Genomic DNA, 18,694 nt, shown 5'->3' with positions numbered 1-18,694 from the left:
AAAATAATATTTTTGATTCGCTTTTTGTCTCAATTTGATATCCTTAGAAAAACTGCAAAATTTGTTAAGAATACAAAAAAAATAATAATTTTGAAACAAAATTAATTTTCTAAAAAAAAGAAGAATTTTAATTCAGAAATATACTTCTCTTTTCTTCTTGTAACAGTTGCTTTGCAAAAATAATTTTTTTGAAAAAGAATTAAATAGTTAAATGCAAAAATACTTTCATTTCTATTATTTCAAATCAATTATTGCTTTAAATAGAAAGTATTCTTTTAACAGAATTTAACTTTAAGACAAGAATTCTTTAAAAAGAATATTTTATTCTTAAGTCAAGAACTTTAAAAAAAAATAATTCTTGAGTCAAGAATTCTTTAACAAAGTTCAGGTAAAACATTCTTTAAAAAGAATTTAATTCCTATGTCAAGAATTCTTTAAAAAGAACATTTCATTCTTAAGTCAAGAACTCTTTAAAAAAATTGATTCTTTAAAAAGAATGTAATTCGTAGGTCAAGTATTCTTTAAAATTAATTTCTTTCCTACAGTTCTTACAATAATTGTTCTCGTTCTATTATTTTGCGACAGTTGCTTTAAAAAAGGTATTTTGTAAAAAGAATTTAATTCTTGAGTTAAGAATTCGTAAAAAAGAATATTTAATTCTCAAGTCAAGAAATCTTCAAGAAAAATTAATTTTGAGTCAAGAATAATTTAACAAGAATTAGGTAAATAATACTTTGAAACAAATTTAATTCGTGAGTCAAGAACTCTTAAAAAAAATAATTCTTGAGTAAAGAATTCTTTAAAAACTTTAGTTAAAGCATTCTTTAAAAAGAATTAAGTTCCTAAGTCAAGAATTCTTTCAAAAAAATATTTCATTCTTAAGTTAAGAACTTTAAAAAAAATAATTCTTAAGTCAAGAATTCTTTAAAAAGAATTTAATTCCTATGTCAAGTATTCTTAAAAAAAATTTAATTCCTAAGTCAAGAATTCTTTAAAAACAATTTAGTTTCTACAATTCTTACAATAATTGTTCTCGTTCTATTATTTTGCGACAGTTGCTTTAAAAAAGGTATTTTGTAAAAAGAATTTAATTCTTGAGTTAAGAATTCGTAAAAAAGAATATTTAATTCTCAAGTCAAGAAATCTTCAAGAAAAATTAATTTTGAGTCAAGAATAATTTAACAAGAATTAGGTAAATAATACTTTGAAACAAATTTAATTCGTGAGTCAAGAACTCTTAAAAAAAATAATTCTTGAGTAAAGAATTCTTTAAAAACTTTAGTTAAAGCATTCTTTAAAAAGAATTAAGTTCCTAAGTCAAGAATTCTTTCAAAAAAATATTTCATTCTTAAGTTAAGAACTTTAAAAAAAATAATTCTTAAGTCAAGAATTCTTTAAAAAGAATTTAATTCCTATGTCAAGTATTCTTAAAAAAAATTTAATTCCTAAGTCAAGATTTCTTTAAAAACAATTTAATTCCTAGAATTCTTACAATAATTGTTCTCCTTCTATTATTTTGCGACAGTTGCTTTAAAAAAAGGTATTTTGTAAAAAGAATTAAATTCTTGAGTTAAGAATTTTAAAAAAAATAATTTTTGAGTTAAGAATTCTTTAATAAAAATTAGGTAAATTATTCTTTAGAAAAAATTTAATTCCTAAGTCAAGAATTCTTTAAAAAGAACATTTAAGTCTTAAGTCAAGAATTCTTAAAAAAAATTAATTTTTAAGTCAAGAAATCTTTAAAAAGAATTTAATTCCTAGGAATAAGTTAAGAATTCTTTAAAAAGAATATTTAATTCTAAAGTCAAGTATTCTTTAAAATAAATTTCTTTCCTAGAATTCGACAGTTCCTTTAAAAAGAGACTTTTTGTAAAAAGAATTCATTTTGTTAAATTTTCCCATTCCTTTTAAAAATAGAAAAAAATTCCTCGATTTTCCCTGATTTCCCTAACAATAAATGTTAAATTTTCAATTTTTATTCCAGTCTGTAATTTCTAAAAAAAACTTTCATGAAAAATATTTCGTTTATTCGAACCTCGAAAACTTGTGCATCATGACAATATGCTTGATTGAAAAATATTGCTTTCTCATTTTCAACCATATATTGTTTCTAATTATTGAAACTTGTTGTTTCAACTCAAAACTAATTTCATGCGCTTTCAAAATCAACAAAAATAACAAAAGTGTTCCCTAAAGATTAAAATTTTATTGACACTTTGCTTTAAGTCAATAAATTGAGATTAAATCTAAACGTGAGATTTAATCAACAAAGAAAGATTTAATAAAAAAAGAAAATGAATTTAATCAATAGAGATTAAATTTTAAAAATTGAATTCAATCAATAAAGATTAAATAAAAAAAAATCTAATCAATAAAGAGAGATATCCCAACGTAACGAGAGGTATCTTGACGATAAAAAGAGATACCTCAACGATAAAGAGAGATATCAAAACAATAAATTTCATATCTTTCCTCTTTTTCAAAAATTCTACAATTACAAAAAAAATAATCATAAAAATCAATGCAACTCACCAATTTGTGGAACGTCGTACTGCCTATTCCCTCTACTCGATCTGAGCATAACTTGCGAAGCAATATTTGGAGGTAGCGAAGGTAAATTTTGCTTGTGCCGTTTTGATACTCCTCGCGCTTCACGATTTGTCGTGCTAATTCTACTCCTCATCATCCCCGGGGATTTATCATCCTCTAGATTCATTGACCCCGTCTCATCTCCTCGTTCACGAACCGTTAACGATGAATCAGTCGATTCCTCCGGTAAATCTTCACTTTCATTATTAAACGACATCGACGACGATTTCGCAACGTCAGAACGATCACTAATGCGATTGTCCCGATTAAACCGATTCTTCACAAATGGACCCTCAACATAGTCATAAACATCATTTTCAGGTCCTCTCCTCTCCCAAATGTCTGGTAATTTTCTCATTCCATTATGCTGCTGTTGTAGCTGCTGCTGCTGCTGCTGTTGTTGCTGTTGCTCCTGTTGCCAAAAAAATGGCGTCTCTTCATAAGGTATAACACCATTATCATCATTATCATGTCTCCCCTCAACATCATCATTTTGATGCATAATATCCAATACAGTTGAATATAAATTGTCCAACCATTTATTTTTATAATTTAAAGGCTTCATGATCCTTTCATTATTAAAGACACTCGTTGGGGAATGTGAAGGATTTTTATTATTATTTATATTATTATTATTTATTGTTTCCGATTGGCCATCGTACAGGTACATGTTATTCCTTAGAGGTACATCGTGTTGATACGACCTCAAATGAAGTGTATTTCCATCGACAGAATTCATATTATCAACCATTTTCTCGTGCTTTTGATTTCCTTTTTGATCCTTTTCAATGCTTACCGGCCGATTTCCCAAGGCTAATGCAAGCCCCAGTCCCACGTAACTGAGGAGCCAGAGCATTCGATTCGTCATCTTACGAAATACAAATATTTCTTCTTTCTCTTTTTTTTTCTTTTATTATTTAATATAATTGTTTATAAACTTGTTTGTTTGTCAGTCGAAAAATTCACGTTAGGCCCAAGTTTTTTTTTTTTTTTTTTGGTTTGCCACACTCACAGTAAATTAAAAAAAAGAAGACGGATTCGGATTTTTAGGAACTTTAGGAACAAAGGAGAAGGAAGAGGAAGATTTAGAAAAAGGAGAACAGAAATGTTAGTTTTATATAGTAACTTTTTCCCGTTGAATATCACTAGCTTCTTGAAATTTTGATTGAGACGATTTTTGATGAAGCGTTAGGCCCTTTTAGCGTCCTCCCAATGAGAACGCACGTCCTTCTCTTTCGAGGTAGAAGTGCAGAGTGCTGTCCTGAAATCAGGTGGTTCGATTACAACGTGAGTTTTGTGCAATTTACTTTTAACAGAACTTCGAAGGTGCTTTTTCGTGCTCGAAGGTGCCAATGACCAAAAAAGTGGTGCACAGTGCAGTAAAAAAACAAAACCAAAACAAAAAATCAAAATAACACTAATTTTTGGATCAGTACCACAAATACTTTCTCAAAATCCAAAGTTCATTTCAAGTTCAATATTATCGACATATTTTTATCAACGTATATTTAAATAATTAAATATATTTTTACTTAAACAATGTATATTTATCACTGAGGAGGAAAGTCCTCTCTAATGTAACTTCTCACCTCTCGCTCGTACCATCTCACACGCATTGTCCCTCTCACTCGTATTCTTCGCGTCCGTATCATTTTTTTTTCACCCCCTCAAAGAGAGGGAGATAACCGAGCAATAGAGGGAGAGAGAAAAATATATGTATATACAGACAAGGGGAGAGTTTTCACAATTGTTATTTCTAATCCTTTGTCAAAACACAATTACCGTAAACAAACGTTTACCAAAAAATACGCGAGGCTTTTTTTATTTTCTATGGAATAGGCATTCGATTGGGCGGAATGTGGTAACTTTGTACGAATTTACGTTTTATTTTATTTCTTTTAGTTTACGAATTTTGTTTAAATTTAATTTTGTTCGTTTAATAAAAGCGTGCGATATATAAAAACTGTGCGCTTTGTGTGCTTAAGGCTGTTTTTATTTTTCTTCCTTACTGTGCAAAAAAAGGGTGCTCATTAAAACACGACTCATGCATCACCGTGCAATGAAATATACGGAATGTCAATTATCACTTTCTTTAACACCGTTTTATTTTCTTTAAAAAAAAGTCTCTCTTTAAGCTCTTTTCACGTAACTTTAATTTTATTTAGTTTTCAAGTGTCTTTAAAGTTTTTAAAAGTTCTTTTCGAGTGTCCTTAAGTTTTTAAAGTTTTTTTACGCGTTCTTCAATTTTTTTAGAGGGTCTTTAGATTTTTAAGCGTCTTTACATTATTTTAAGTGTCTTTAGATTTTTTAAGTGTCTTTAGATTTTTTAAGTGTCTTTAGATTTTTTAAGCGTCCTTAAATTTTTTAAATGAACTTAAATGTTGGTATGTGTCCTTAAATTTCCACAAGTGTTTTTAAATTCTTTACTGTCCTTAAATTTTTGTAAGTGTCCTTAAATTTTCACAAGTGTCTTTAAATTCTTCAGCGTCCTTAAATTTTTTAAATGAACTTAAATGTTGGTATGTGTCCTTAAATTTCCACAAGTGTTTTTAAATTCTTTACTGTTCTTAAATTTTTGTAAGTGTCCTTAAATTTTCACAAGTGTCTTTAAATTCTTCAGTGTCCTTTAATTTTTTGTAAATGTTCTTAAACTTTTGTAAGTGTCCATAAATTTTCGTAAATGTCCTTAAATTTTTGTAAATGTCCTTAAAATTTTGTAAATGTCTGTAAATTTTCGTACGTGCCTTTAAATAAATACGTGCCTTTCTCTAAAGAGTTCTTAAATTTTTTATAAATGTCCTTAAATTTTTGTAACTGCCTTTAAATTTTCCTAAGCGTCCTTCAATTTTGTAAATGTTTTTAAAATCTTTTAAGTGTCCTTCAACTTTTGTAAATACCCTCAAATTTTGTATAACAGGCTTTAAATTTTTTTAAGTGTCCTTAGATTCTTGTAAAGTGTCCTTAGATTCTTGCAAGTGTTCTTAGATTCTTACAAGTGTCCTTAGATTTTTGTAAGTGTTCTTTTTTTATAAATGTCTCTAAATTCTTTTTCAGTGTTTTTAAATTTTTATAAACGTCCTCATATTTTTGTTGAATGTCTAGATTCTTGTAAGTGTCCTTAGATTTTTCTGAATGTCCTTGAAATTTTTGTAAATGTCTCTAAATTCTTTCAAGAGTTTTTAAATTTTTGTAAACGTCCTTATATTTTTGTTAAATTTTCTTAGATTCTTGTAAGTGTCCTTAGATTTTTTGTAAGTGTCCTTAGATATTTGTAAGTGTCCTTAGATATTTGTAACCGTCCTTAAAATTATAAGTGTCCTTAGTTTTCGTTTAACCTTAAATCTCTCAAGTTTTCTTAAACTTTTCAGAAATCAAACTGTTCACGATTCCTTAAATTTTTAAGTGTTCTTAAAAATTTTTTATAAGTGTTTCGTATGTTCTCAAATGTTCTTAAATCTCAAAGAATCTCTAAAAATCTCTAATTAGAGAGTGTTACTGTTGATGTTAATTGTTATTATTATTGTTTATCAAAGTGTCATATTTTAGTTTCCTAAAATATTCTTTGCTCCTAATTTCTTTTTCTCCTCTTTTTATAGAAATTTTTTAACTTTTCTTTTTCTTTACCCTTTTTCGAATACTAAAGATATTTTTCTCGCGCCTCTAAGTTTTTAAAGAATTTGTTTTTGTAACTTTTCTTTCAACTCTTTGTTATAGTCAACTATTTTCCTACAGCATCCATAATTTTTTATCTTTTAACATTCTTTTCACGTAGTCTCAAGTTTTTAAAGTATCCACAAGTTTCTTTCCCCTCCGTAAAGTAACTAAAGGGTGTCTTTACAAACTCACAAGGTCTCTCCTAATTTATCACTAAACTCATTTCTAAAATCTAAATTCGTAACGTAAATAATTCAATATATTATTTTTAATATTTTACACACTTTTAATATCTTATTTGTTTACTAGTTTGAATTTTATATATTTTTTTTAATTTATTCCGGAAATAAATATAACATTTTAGTGTCTTTTAGTGTCCTTAGTTTACGCGTTCTTTTTATTTTAGATTTATATTATATATGACTAAAAATTTCCGTTTTGGTGAACAACGATGACAACGATAACAACAAGAGGATTGTGAACAAACGTGCAAATGTTCTTCCTAAATCAGGTGCTTTCGAGTGACTTCGCTATTTATAGAGAGTGCTTCGTAGTATATAGTAGAGTATCAACAGGTGCTCCAAAAGGTATGTAAAAAATATTCAGTCACAAAAAATCTAACAGTTAGTGCAAAAATGTGGGGAGTCGGTGCAAATATATATACACATATATATATATAAATATTTGTAGGTATGTGCGTGTATGTTGATGTTATATTTATAAAAAAAAAAGGAAAACACAAGTATCGCGCGATCACCGTCAAAAGTTGTTTTTCAGCTCGATAAAAATCACGACACAATTATTACTAAATGAAGAACAAGAAGAAGTAGAAGAGGAAGTAGAAGGGTGCAATTCTCTCAGTGCCATGAAAATACTTGCTTCTGAAAATTGCGATGCCTGATTTATCCGTCCACCTCCGCCTCCTCCACCTCCACTTTCTTCGTTTCTTCTCCGTTGTCTTATTCACCTTTGCCTCTTATTTTTGTCAGCCTTCTTTTTATCCACCAGTTTTTTGTAAATAACTTTTCATCCAAAACCTTTGTTTTTTCGGTAAAAAAATTTCTTTATTTCACAAAACTCTCTCTCCCTCTCTTTCTATCTCGTTCAATTCTCTCTCTCCCTTTTCGAGGCACACTCTCCTCTCTACTTCACACTTTTCACTTTTTTTTTCTTTTTGCAAAAAACCCCACAAGAGAAAGAAAAAAATTGTCGGAGGCTCTTTTAACTGTCTGGCACGCGATAAACACGGATAGTCAAAAACTGATGATTTGACGAGAGGCAAGAATCGAGAGAGAGAGAGAGAGAGAGAGAGAGAGAGAGAGAGAGAGAGAACAGAGATGGAAAGTGAGGGAGAGAGAAAGGTGTGCGTGCAAAAATGTGCTGTGCTGACGTTGTGTGTGCTCACACCCTTTCGGCAAACATCAAAAACGTCGGCGATGTCTGCAGCAAAAATCCCATGGGCGGATTGAGTAAAATCATTGTCTCTTGTAGTTTTCGCCTCTTGCTGACTATGATGATGATAATGATGTTGTTGAGTGTACAAAAAAACTTATTTTCTTTCTGAGAAAATTGAAAAAAACACTTTTATTGCGATGGCATTATTATAAATAATCGTGTAGATTGGGCAAAAGGGGGGAGAGAGAGAGAGAGAGATAAATAAAAAACAACTGCGTGACCGTTTGATCGACAAAACCGACTGATCGAGTATATTTAGTGTGTTTGATGGTGGTTCTTGTCTTTGGCTTGCGTCTACCGGTTGCGGATGACGGTTAGCTTCTAGGAGTTGAGCAGCTGGGCTGGAGCCGAGAAGCAGTTGAGCGGCGGCTGATTCAACCAGAGAGAGAGAGAGAGAGGAGAGAGGTGGCGGCAAGAGAACCACCACCGTGTTATGGAGGTTGCTTCTTCTTTGGCAAAAGAGAGAAAGAGAGAGAGAGAGTGAGTGAGGAACAGGGGTGTTGGAGAGGGCTCGGGGCGGTGGGTTAGTTTAGCGAGTGAGCCGGCTGGCGCCCTCACCAGAACTAACTCCCACGCTGCGCGGCATAAACCACCATTTTAATACGGCGCACATCCCCCTACACACTCAATCCTCCCCACTTATTTTCCTCCAAGTAAAACCATCCCTTTCTCTCTTTCTCTCTCTTTCTTTCTCACTCCGACCTCTCCTTCACCGGAATCCATCTCCTCACCTTCGTCACCCTTTTACAAAAACCCCACCAAGTCCATGACGATGTCATCGTCGTCGACGACGACGACGACAACGACGACACTCACCGTCAAAGCGGGATATACTCTCTCTCCCACACGGATTGTGTTGTGGTTGCCTAACTACGTGTTACGGCTACATTCATAAAACTAGCGGCTCACAGAAGACGATGGGGCGCTAGACGTGTTGTGTTGGCTTCAAGGGGGCTTTTTTCCTCTTTCTTTCTTTCTTTCTTTCTTTGACTAAGAGAGAAAATAAATCCCAGAGAGAGGGAGAGAAAAAAAAGAGAGAAAGAAAAAAAGACAGAGAGAGAGAAAAAAAGAGAGAGAGAGACAGCGGAGGGTGAAAACAAGCCACTTGCCACAAGATTCCGATGAGATTGTGTCGGGAGTTGAGACTAGACGGGCTGAGAGTTGAGCAGGGAGAATGCTTTTAGGCATGTGCTTTTTGTGCGAATGGGCAAAAATATATATATGAGGGGAATGAGAAGAAAAAATTGGCCTCTGCTAAAGTAATTGCCTAACGAGATGTAATTTAAGAGTGTCACACACAGGGGCTGCAGAGATAAATAGCGCACACCGGAAAACAAAAATAATATTCCAACTTATTCTAACATTTATTATGTTAAACGCTAATACCAAACATGTATTTCTTAAAGAAAGAGAAAACACTCCAACCAAATATTCCCTATATATATACCTATTCCAAATAAAGCAAATATTTACAATTTAAATACAAAGATTTAGATTACAGTCTCGAATTAATCTTCAGAGGGCCAGGGTGTAAGTGGCCACCGTTTATTTTCACAAATCTTTTTATCGAATCGACTTCTTATTTATAAAGTTTTTTAATAAAAAAACTACTAAAATTTGTGCAAATTTACCGGCCCCCTCTAAAGGAATTTCGTTAATTGTAAAATTATTCGACAACATCAATAACTTCATTTTTAAATAAATAATTATTATTTTTTCTAAGGAATTATAAAACAAGAAGAAATCGATCACTCCGAGTCTTTGACTCGATTTCTTCTTGTTTTATAATAATTAAAGATGACCGAGTAATAAAATTATTATTTTATATTATAAGAATATTTTTACTGTAACTTCTTAAAAAACTTTTTTAACAAAATTCTAAATTCACAACTAAATTCACAGAATTTTTTTACTAAAATTCTTCTTTAAAACAATTATTTTTAATAATTTTTCAAAAAGTTCTTTGAGAATTTTCAAATCGATTTGTTTACAATTCAATATGTTACGTGAAACTTCGATTATTCGGAAATTTTTTCAATTAAGTAGATATTAGAAAATAAAAACTTCAAATAATTTTTAAAAATAATTCAATTAAACTTTTTCAAAAGAATTTAATTATACAGAATTGGAAGTTAAAAGTATGAAAAATTCAAATTTTCAAAGATTTTAATTAACCGATTAAACGAACTTACCTGTAAGTGAAGTTCAATCGGAATTATATGAGTGGTCTCGTTCGAATAGATTAATATGTAGTACCATCTTTCTGCCAAATCTGATCACACTTTTAAAGCTTTGAATAAATTTAAAAGGTTACACCGCGCTGCCGCGACTCTTCCGGTGGCGCTCTGTCCCCAAATCTCATTATTTTTAAAGCAAATAAATCGCAATTTCATGGGTTTTATTTTATTTAGAAAATAAATAAAACAGGGAAGGGAGGGAGTAATCTATTCGAACGAGACCACTCATATAATTCCGATTGAACTTCACTTACAGGTAAGTTCGTTTAATCGGTTAATTATATTTCGTCGTCTCGTTCGAATAGATTAATATGTAGATGTTTAAAGACATATGTAATTGCGATTCCACAACTTAACTTTATTTAGTGAATCTACGCAATACAGAATTTTTAAATTGAAAAAATTAGTAAAAGTTTTAACTTAAGTTTAAGATTGAATTAGGGCTCTTGCATATGCCGCTTTATCAGAAATCGGTCGCTTGTAAAAAGTGGCAAAGACACTTGAATTTTCTGACCATCCTGCGGTCTTGCGAATAGTCTCTAGATCGATTCCCCTTAGATTAGCCGCGGAAGTGGATGCGTGTCTAGTACTGTGGGACTTAAAAATGGAGACATCTACTCCACTTTTTTCCAAAGTACTCCTTATCCACCTTGCAAGAGTTTGCGTTGTCGCTGGTTTAAACGGTTTTCTACAAGTTATAAATAAATTTTTGTTTGAGCCCCTGAGATCCTTAGTCTTTTTTATATACATTTGCAAGATCGACGCAACACATAATTCGGGTTGTTCCTTAAAAAACGGTAATACAAGACACGGTTGAAGCTTATTAATCTTTGAAGTTTTAACTCTTTCTGGAACTTTAATTTGAATGAATTCCGACGACACTATAATATTATCAATACTGATTTTAGCAAATGTTTGCATTCGATGTGCGGTAACTAAGGCTATTAACATTAACAATTTTTTGGTTAAGTCTTCTAATTTAAGCTGATCATGTGGAAATTGAGTTTTCAAAAAATCAATGACAATCTGAGGGTCCCATATAAAGTCATACCTAGCCCGCTGTGGCTTCAAGTTTGCTACGCCTTTGAAAAAACGCTTTATTAATGGATCTTTTCCAATATCTATTGATAAAATTAGGGAAACAGCAGCCCTATATGAATTAAGAGTCCCATAACTTCCGACATCTTTAAAGACTTCTGAGAAAAATTGTAAAACCTCTTTTGAATCTACATTGAAGACTGAAAGCTTATTTTTAAAACAATACTCCCACCATAAACGTAATGGTTTTTCATATTGTTTAATCGTGTTTTCCGACAGTGAAGCAAGCATAATGTCTAATCCTGATTCCGGAATTCCTCTTCTAGAAAATGCTTGCCGCATAATTTCCCGGCCACCAGGATAAGATTCTCTGCCATCGGGTGAATTTTCCTAAAAGGAGAAGCAAGCAGATTTAGACTAGGGCCTAGAAATAAAGGTTTATCAATTAGTAAATCTACAAATAGCGGATACCACACTTGTGTGGGCCAAAAAGGAACCACTAAAACACCTTCAGCTCTGTCCTCAATAATCTTTTTTATGACTCTTAAAATTAAAGAAAATGGGGGAAATGCATAAAAATAAGTATTTCCCCAGGGTATGGTCATCGCATCAATAGCTACTGATTCCGGATCGGGAAACCAGGAAACGAATTTAGGACATTTATTATTAGAACAGGTTGCAAATAAATCAATTTCAAATACTCCGAATTTATCTACAATTTTTCTAAACTCACTATGGTTTAATTCCCACTCCGTTTCTGGAGGGAGAACTCGAGATTCTTTGTCCGCAACTACATTATCTTTTGATTTAATGTATGAGGCAAAGATCCAAATGTCCCTCTTTTCGCACCATTGCCAAATTTGTTTCGTGATGTCTTGAAGATTAGAAAATTGTACCCCACCCATTCTATTAATATAGGATATCGCTGTAGTGTTATCAATGCGCATCAAAATTTGACAAGAACTATGATCTGAGGCGAGACTCTTAAGCGAATAGAAAGCAGCTTTTAGTTCCAGGTAATTTATGCTTTGGTTTCGGTCTTCTACGTCCCACCAACCATGGGTTTTTTGTGCTCCGCAACATGCACCCCACCCAGTTAGCGACGCATCCGAGAATATTTCTAGTTGAAATTTGGAATCTCTAATTAAATTAAAGGACCCTGAAATTTTACTTATCCACCAGTCTATTTCCGATTTTACCTTGCTTGACAAATGCACTGAAGCCTCAAAATTTCCGTTTGCTATTTCTAAAGCAAGAAACTTTGCTCTTTCCATTTGTTTAGTGTATAACCAGCCGTATCGAACACCTGGGCATGCCGCGACTAAAACTCCTATGCATTGCGCAAAAGCTCTAATACTACATTTTGATTTTTTACGAAAGTCTTGTGTCAATTTTAAAATCTTTTCTTTTTTCCTATCGGGAAGTTTGACAGTTAAATTATTACTATTCCATATAAAACCCAAGTATTCGCAAGTTTTTGAAGGAGTTAGACACGATTTCTCTTTATTGACAATAAACCCGAGCGATTCTAAAAGTTCTATAGTTTTAGAAATATTAAGCAGGCACTGATTCTTAGTTTTTGAAATTAAAAGAAAATCGTCTAGGTATAGGACTGATAAAAGACCTTGGCTTCTTAAACATTCAATAATCGGTTTTGTAATCTTTGTAAATAAAAAGGGTGCTGTACAAAGACCAAAGGGTAAACAAATAAATTCGTACAAATTACCATTAAACTCAAATCTCAAAAATTTTCGATGTTCCTTTGCTATTAATATATGAAAATAACCGTCCTTTAAATCGATAGAGGCCATGAAACAATCTTTAGTTAATAATCGCGTTACTGTTTTTTGATCTTCTAACTTGAAGTGAGGTGGGTTAATAAATAAATTCAATTTTTTGACATTTAAAATAAACCTTTTCTGGCCATTCGATTTATCCACCAGAAAATATGAGGAAAGGAATTGATTTTTACACGGTTTACATCGAGTCACTGCACCTTTACATTCTAGTTTATTTATTGCATCGGATAATTGTTTAAACTCTTCCTTTGAATGAGAAGGGGTTTTCGGCACATTTTCCTGTACCACATCTTTAATAAAAGGAATTTTATACCCCTGAATAGTGTTTAAAATGAATTTATCCTGTGTTATTTTTTGCCATTTGTCAAAAAACAGAGATAATCTACCTGACACTTTACTTACATTTACCGGCGACCTCGACCTCTCTGGTTCCTGTATTTCTGCCCATCCTGGCGACTCCTGTAGTTCCCCCTTATTGCTCCGGATGGGCCTCTGTAGTTTAACTGTCTAGAAGACGTGGTCTGACCAGAGCTTGTTTGAGGCAAACGTTGGAATCTATACGGCTTGTCAGTGGCGAACTTGTTGATAGGGGCATTCCTCCCGTTCGAGGATGATTTAATGACAGATCTGCTGTCTTTCTCTACCTCACGTGCCGCTTTTAGTCGTTCCGAGAGTTTTTCTCCGAAAAGTAAAGATTCGATTGGCTGACCCGCTGTAACATCTTCTACTAATCTATTAAGATTAGGAGTTATAAAAGCACGCCTTGTAATTGAAATATTATAATGAGCATCCGCCAATATTCGACCTGCATCACTCATAAAAGCCACAGCAGTTGCATCCATGCTCTTTCCTCGATTTAACTCGTTTGATAGGGCCAGTCCAATCGCATGCATCGCAGCTCCTATCTTCTCCTGAGCTTTTACTTGGAAATTATCTTTCTTTTTAGCTTTATCAGTCATATTGCGCTTAATTTCGGAATTTACTACAGGCGGCTTTAACGATGGGAAATTTTCGGGTAGAGAGTACTTTTTTAATGTATCTTCGCTTAACTGAGGCAAACCTTCTTTAAGAACAGTAGTCCAATTCTTTATTACAACGTTATGAATATTACCCTTCGGCTTGTCACGATTACTCGAATCTTCACCTAATATAGCGCGAACTTCATCACTTAATTGGACATCTCCTGGTTTGTCGAATTCTTCAAACGACGTCTCGCTTTTATTATCGTCTCTCGAATAAGCTGAACTGTGGTCAGCATCTCTAGAATCTGTCGAGCCTCTCGGGCTACGATCAACTTCTCTCGAGTCTGTCGAGTCTCTCGGACTTCGATCAGAAAAATGGCCATGTTCGAACGCACCTCTCGGGCGGCGTTTGCGAACATCAAGCGCATAATCACTATCGGACGAGTAACTTCTTCTAGATATTGAAAAATCTCTTCTTGTACGATCTCTAGGCGAACGGCTCCTGTGGCGTCCCTCATTTCTAGGTTTTTTAGAATCTTTCCTCTCGTAATAATGACGACCACGCCGTGACATAACCTCTTCTCGAGACAAAGATCGTTTTCGACTTGTATTTTTAATTTTACTACGAGATTTTTCTCCACTTTTATCCCTGGAGACACTATCACTATTTCCTTCCATTTTTTAGTTAAAGAACACTTGATAATTAGTAAAAAACACTAATTATCACACTATAAAAAATCTTTTCAGTGATCACAGATTTCACAAAAAAAAGGAATGAGATTTGGGGACAGAGCGCCACCGGAAGAGTCGCGGCAGCGCGGTGTAACCTTTTAAATTTATTCAAAGCTTTAAAAGTGTGATCAGATTTGGCAGAAAGATGGTACTACATATTAATCTATTCGAACGAGACGACGAAATATAATTAAAAAATTTTTCGAAATTAAATTATTTCTAAAAATTCAAGCTATAATGCTTTTAATATTCAATATTGTTATCTAAAATTTCAAATAAACTTCATTTTTAAATTAATTTTTATTGGAAAATTCTACTAGAATTCAATTATTTAAATACAAAAAAACAATTTATTGAATAATTGCATGTTTCTTAAAATTGAATTCTCATAAAGAATTTTATCAATAAATTTATAAATAATTGATTTGATATGAAGAATTTTATTGAAATTTTTAAAAATAATTAAATTCTAGAACCGAATTTTATTAAAATTTTCAAAAAACATTAAATTCTTACGAAAAACTTTATTAAATTTTTTTTTAAATAATTGAAAAATGTTTTAAATACAATTTAAAATTGTATTAAAAATAATTAAAATCCTGTGATGAGTTTTATGAAAATAATTGAATTCTTGCAACGAATTTTATTAAAAAATTTTCAAAATAATTGAATTTTTCAAATGAATTTTATAAAAAAAATTTTTAAATAATTGACTTTTTTCGAACATTTTTATGAAAATTGTATTTTAAAATAATAAAATTCTTGTGAGAATTTTATTATTTATGAAAATAATTCTTATAACGTATTTATTATCAAGTTTTTAAGAATAATTACATTTTTCGAGGAATTCGATTAAAATTGTATTAAAAATATTTGAAATTTTGCGATGAGTTGTATTATTTATGAAAATAATTGAATTCTTAAAAAAAATTTTATTATTTACGAAAATAATATTGAATCCTTGTAAAAATTTAATTATTTATGAAAATAATTGAATGATTGCGATCATTGAATTCTGGAAAATTTTTTAAAATAATTGAATTTCGGAGAAGAATATAATTATTTCTAAGAATAATTGAATTTATGACGAGAATTTTAAAAAAATTTTGAACATAATTGAATTTTTGTGAAGAATTTTATTACTTTTGAAAATAATTGAATTCCTGCACTTATTTGTGACTTCTCCAAAATTCAATTTTTTAAGTGTTTTTAACTAAAATTCTTCTATAAATCCATTATTTTTAATAATTAATATAAAAAATCTATTAAAAAATTGAACTAATTTCAGAAGAATTTGAATTATTAAAATTTTTCAAAAATCTACGTTCTTTGAAATTTCTAATTAAATTCATTCAAAATTTAAATTTTATAAAATTTAAAATTAAAACCTTTTGAAATTCATCTTGGTATTTATGAAAATTGTAAACATAACTCTTTTGAAATTCAATTAATTTTGAAATATCCATTAAATAATAATAATGCATAAACAAAAGTAATAAGAAATACAAAAATACATTTGATTTATGATTTGATACAAAAATAAAAATAATTTAAATTAGTGACTCACTTTTTGCTTTTGAAATAGTAAATTTTACTAATAAATTAGTAGAAATTACTATTTATTAGTAAAATTTACTTAAATTTATTAAAATTTACTAAGATTAGTAGAAATTATTATTTATTAGTAAAATTTACTAATTGAAAAGCAAAAAGTCAGTCACCAATTCAAATTAATAAACATTTTTACAAATTAAAATTTAGAGAGCACTACAAATCAGCACAGTAAAAAGAAAATCTTATTTTAAGGCACGAAAGCTGCCTTAAATTAAGATGCAACATTTTTAAGACAGTCAATGTTGAATTTACGCACGTTTTTCGTATCCTTTAACATTATAGCAGACAGTGTTGAATTTAAGGCAGCTCTTAAATTAAGATTTACTTTTTACTGTGAGAATCTAAGAAATATCTAAATATTCGTGTACACTAAATATATTTAAACTCAACTAAAACCACTACAATAAAATATACGTACGTGTATAAATTGAAATGTCAAAATTAAAACTGAACTCCGTACGCTAAAATTTCTTAGGAAAATTCATAAATAATGAACAGTAACAAAACAATGAAATTATTATTTATATCTATTATACATATTTTATGCCTGTTGGCATTGAACGCGAACAATAAACTTATTGTTCATTGTACTATTTTTGATAGACTCCGATTGTCCGAATGTACTCGTTTATTACTTTCCTACAATTCAATCATAATTAACTCAGACGTTGACATATTTTCTTTTTTCTTCTGAAGAAAAAAAAATAGTCAAAATAAAAAATAACAAAAAGCAAATATCTTTTAAAAGAACTAAGCAAATGATAGTAATTTTCTAAAATATTTTTTCTTACCCTAAACAAAATTTACGAAATCCTACAATTATAAAACTCTCATTATTTATAATAATAAGACTATATATCCTAGATCTCAAAAAAATTCTACTCAAATTCAGAAGAAAAAAAAACAGAAAACAAGATAAAATAGAAGCACACACAACTAAAATTGGATGAGCTAATAAAGAATATTCGGCCATTCCTCTTGCTTTTATTTACTAAAAAAACAGCAGTAGCATATTTTACCCTTTTTTATGAAGTAGACGCTACATGTTTGAAAAGATAGCGAAATTGGCAAGAGGAGTTGAATGATACAAGAAAAAAGAACTAGGGGAAGATAGTAATTGGCTTAAAGAGATAAATTGAATATTAAAGGTAAATGAAAAGTAAATTCCACTAGTTTTACAGCAAAAAAAAAATAAATAAATAAAGAGTTAAAAAAATATAAATATTTTCAATATCTTGAAAGCTATTACATATCTAATCAATACACAGAGAAGATTTATTACTTTAGACAATATAATTATTAATATACAGTACAAACAAATTTTGGCATCCTAACAATTTTTTATCCTCAAACAGATTTATTAACACAATATGAACACAAAATCTGTTTCAAAATTACAACCAATCCAATTACAATAATATAATCCAATTACAATTCTACAATTAATAAAAATATTTTCTAATCAATTAAATATTAATTAGGATTATCATAATTATTTTGCAACTAATCATCACAACCAGTTAAATTATTCTCAGATTGATCCAATCCTAATTAGATTATTTAACAATATTGGTGATATTTGCTATATAAATTAACCACAAATCATTTTCAGAAAACTGAAGATTTAATTTAAAAAAAAGGAAATTTAACTTAAAACAGGAATTTAAAAACAAATGCCTAATAAAACATGTACACATTTCCAAATATTCCTTAAAAAAACAAATTTCAATTATAATTAGAATTTAAAGAAAATTGTGCAGTAAGACCGTTTTTAAAACCATTTTAATAACACCACAAAGTTCAGAGAAATTATTAGAGCATAATAATTTGCATTACAAATGAACCTATAAAATAACTAAAAGTTTCCTTTTTTAATTTTTTTTAATGCCATGAATCAAATTATCGTTAAAATGCAGATTTTCACTTTCAGTTTATCGTAGAATTTTATTGAAAGAAAAATGATTAATTATCTTTCAATTAAATTCCTATTCATTTATAATATAATATATATATAGATATATCACAAAAAGAAAGAAAGATTAATTAAAAATACTTTTATTTTTATTTATTCACGATATAAATTCCGAGTCAGCTGGTAAATTCAATTGAATTTACAATCAATTTTTATCGACTGTTTTATACACTGGTATTTGAAAGAAAGTGTAAATAAGAGAAAAATAGGGGAAAAAAAGAAGAAAACGAGAAATGAAAAGAAAACGAGTAGAGAAGAAAAAAAGTACAAAAAAGATAAACTAAATCCTGAATCTGATTTCAAAGCCAATCGACCATCGGTATTTTTTATTTCCACTTAATGCTAACTTTATTTTTCACAAAACGTTGTTTTCATTCTAGACGAGTGAGGATAATTTGATTTATTACTTTTGCACTAAAGAATATTTATATACACACAAGAAAAAAATTGCCAAACTCTTATTCTTTGAAGAATAATACTTTAAAATAAACAGAAACATTTGTATTAAAAAAATTAAAAAAATATTTATTTTTGCAAAATAAATTTTTGTTTACTTTCTGATTCAGTTTTTATAATGCGGTCTTTAAAAAGTATTGAAAGTATTAAGAAAGTATTAAAATTAATAAATAAAATTTTAAAAAG

The 18,694-nt window shown here is 30.0% G+C and overlaps 3 protein-coding genes across 3 annotated transcripts in view; all 3 read right to left on the bottom strand.

The window, feature by feature from the left end:
- The window catches only part of LOC122512796 (myb-like protein P), a 105,883-nt gene extending 101,120 nt beyond the window's left edge, over positions 1–4,763 (bottom strand). The window contains exon 1 of the mRNA XM_043628863.1: positions 2,533–4,763. Coding sequence (XP_043484798.1) covers positions 2,533–3,457 — 925 coding nt within the window. The 5' untranslated portion in view covers positions 3,458–4,763. The remainder of the gene's footprint in view (positions 1–2,532) is intronic.
- Positions 4,764–10,361: 5,598 nt separating this feature from the next.
- On the bottom strand, positions 10,362–12,784 carry LOC122512807. Its single transcript, XM_043628875.1, has 3 exons — positions 12,700–12,784; positions 11,450–12,510; positions 10,362–11,363 (listed from the first exon to the last, which is right to left on the bottom strand). The coding sequence occupies exons 1-3, from the start codon at positions 12,782–12,784 to the stop codon at positions 10,362–10,364; spliced, it is 2,148 nt and encodes a 715-aa protein (XP_043484810.1).
- Positions 11,243–14,445, bottom strand: LOC122512795 (cactin-like). Its single transcript, XM_043628862.1, has 2 exons — positions 13,175–14,445; positions 11,243–11,363 (listed from the first exon to the last, which is right to left on the bottom strand). Exon 1 carries the CDS (start codon positions 14,410–14,412, stop codon positions 13,177–13,179), a length of 1,236 nt encoding a protein of 411 aa, XP_043484797.1. The 5' UTR covers positions 14,413–14,445; the 3' UTR covers positions 11,243–11,363; positions 13,175–13,176.
- Between the last annotated feature and the right edge of the window lie 4,249 nt (positions 14,446–18,694).

The sequence above is a fragment of the Leptopilina heterotoma genome, unplaced genomic scaffold (genome assembly GCF_015476425.1).
Source record: "Leptopilina heterotoma isolate Lh14 unplaced genomic scaffold, ASM1547642v1 Lhet_128, whole genome shotgun sequence".
NCBI classification, from domain to species: Eukaryota; Metazoa; Arthropoda; class Insecta; order Hymenoptera; family Figitidae; genus Leptopilina; species Leptopilina heterotoma.
This window is presented reverse-complemented; position numbering and strand designations above follow the sequence as displayed.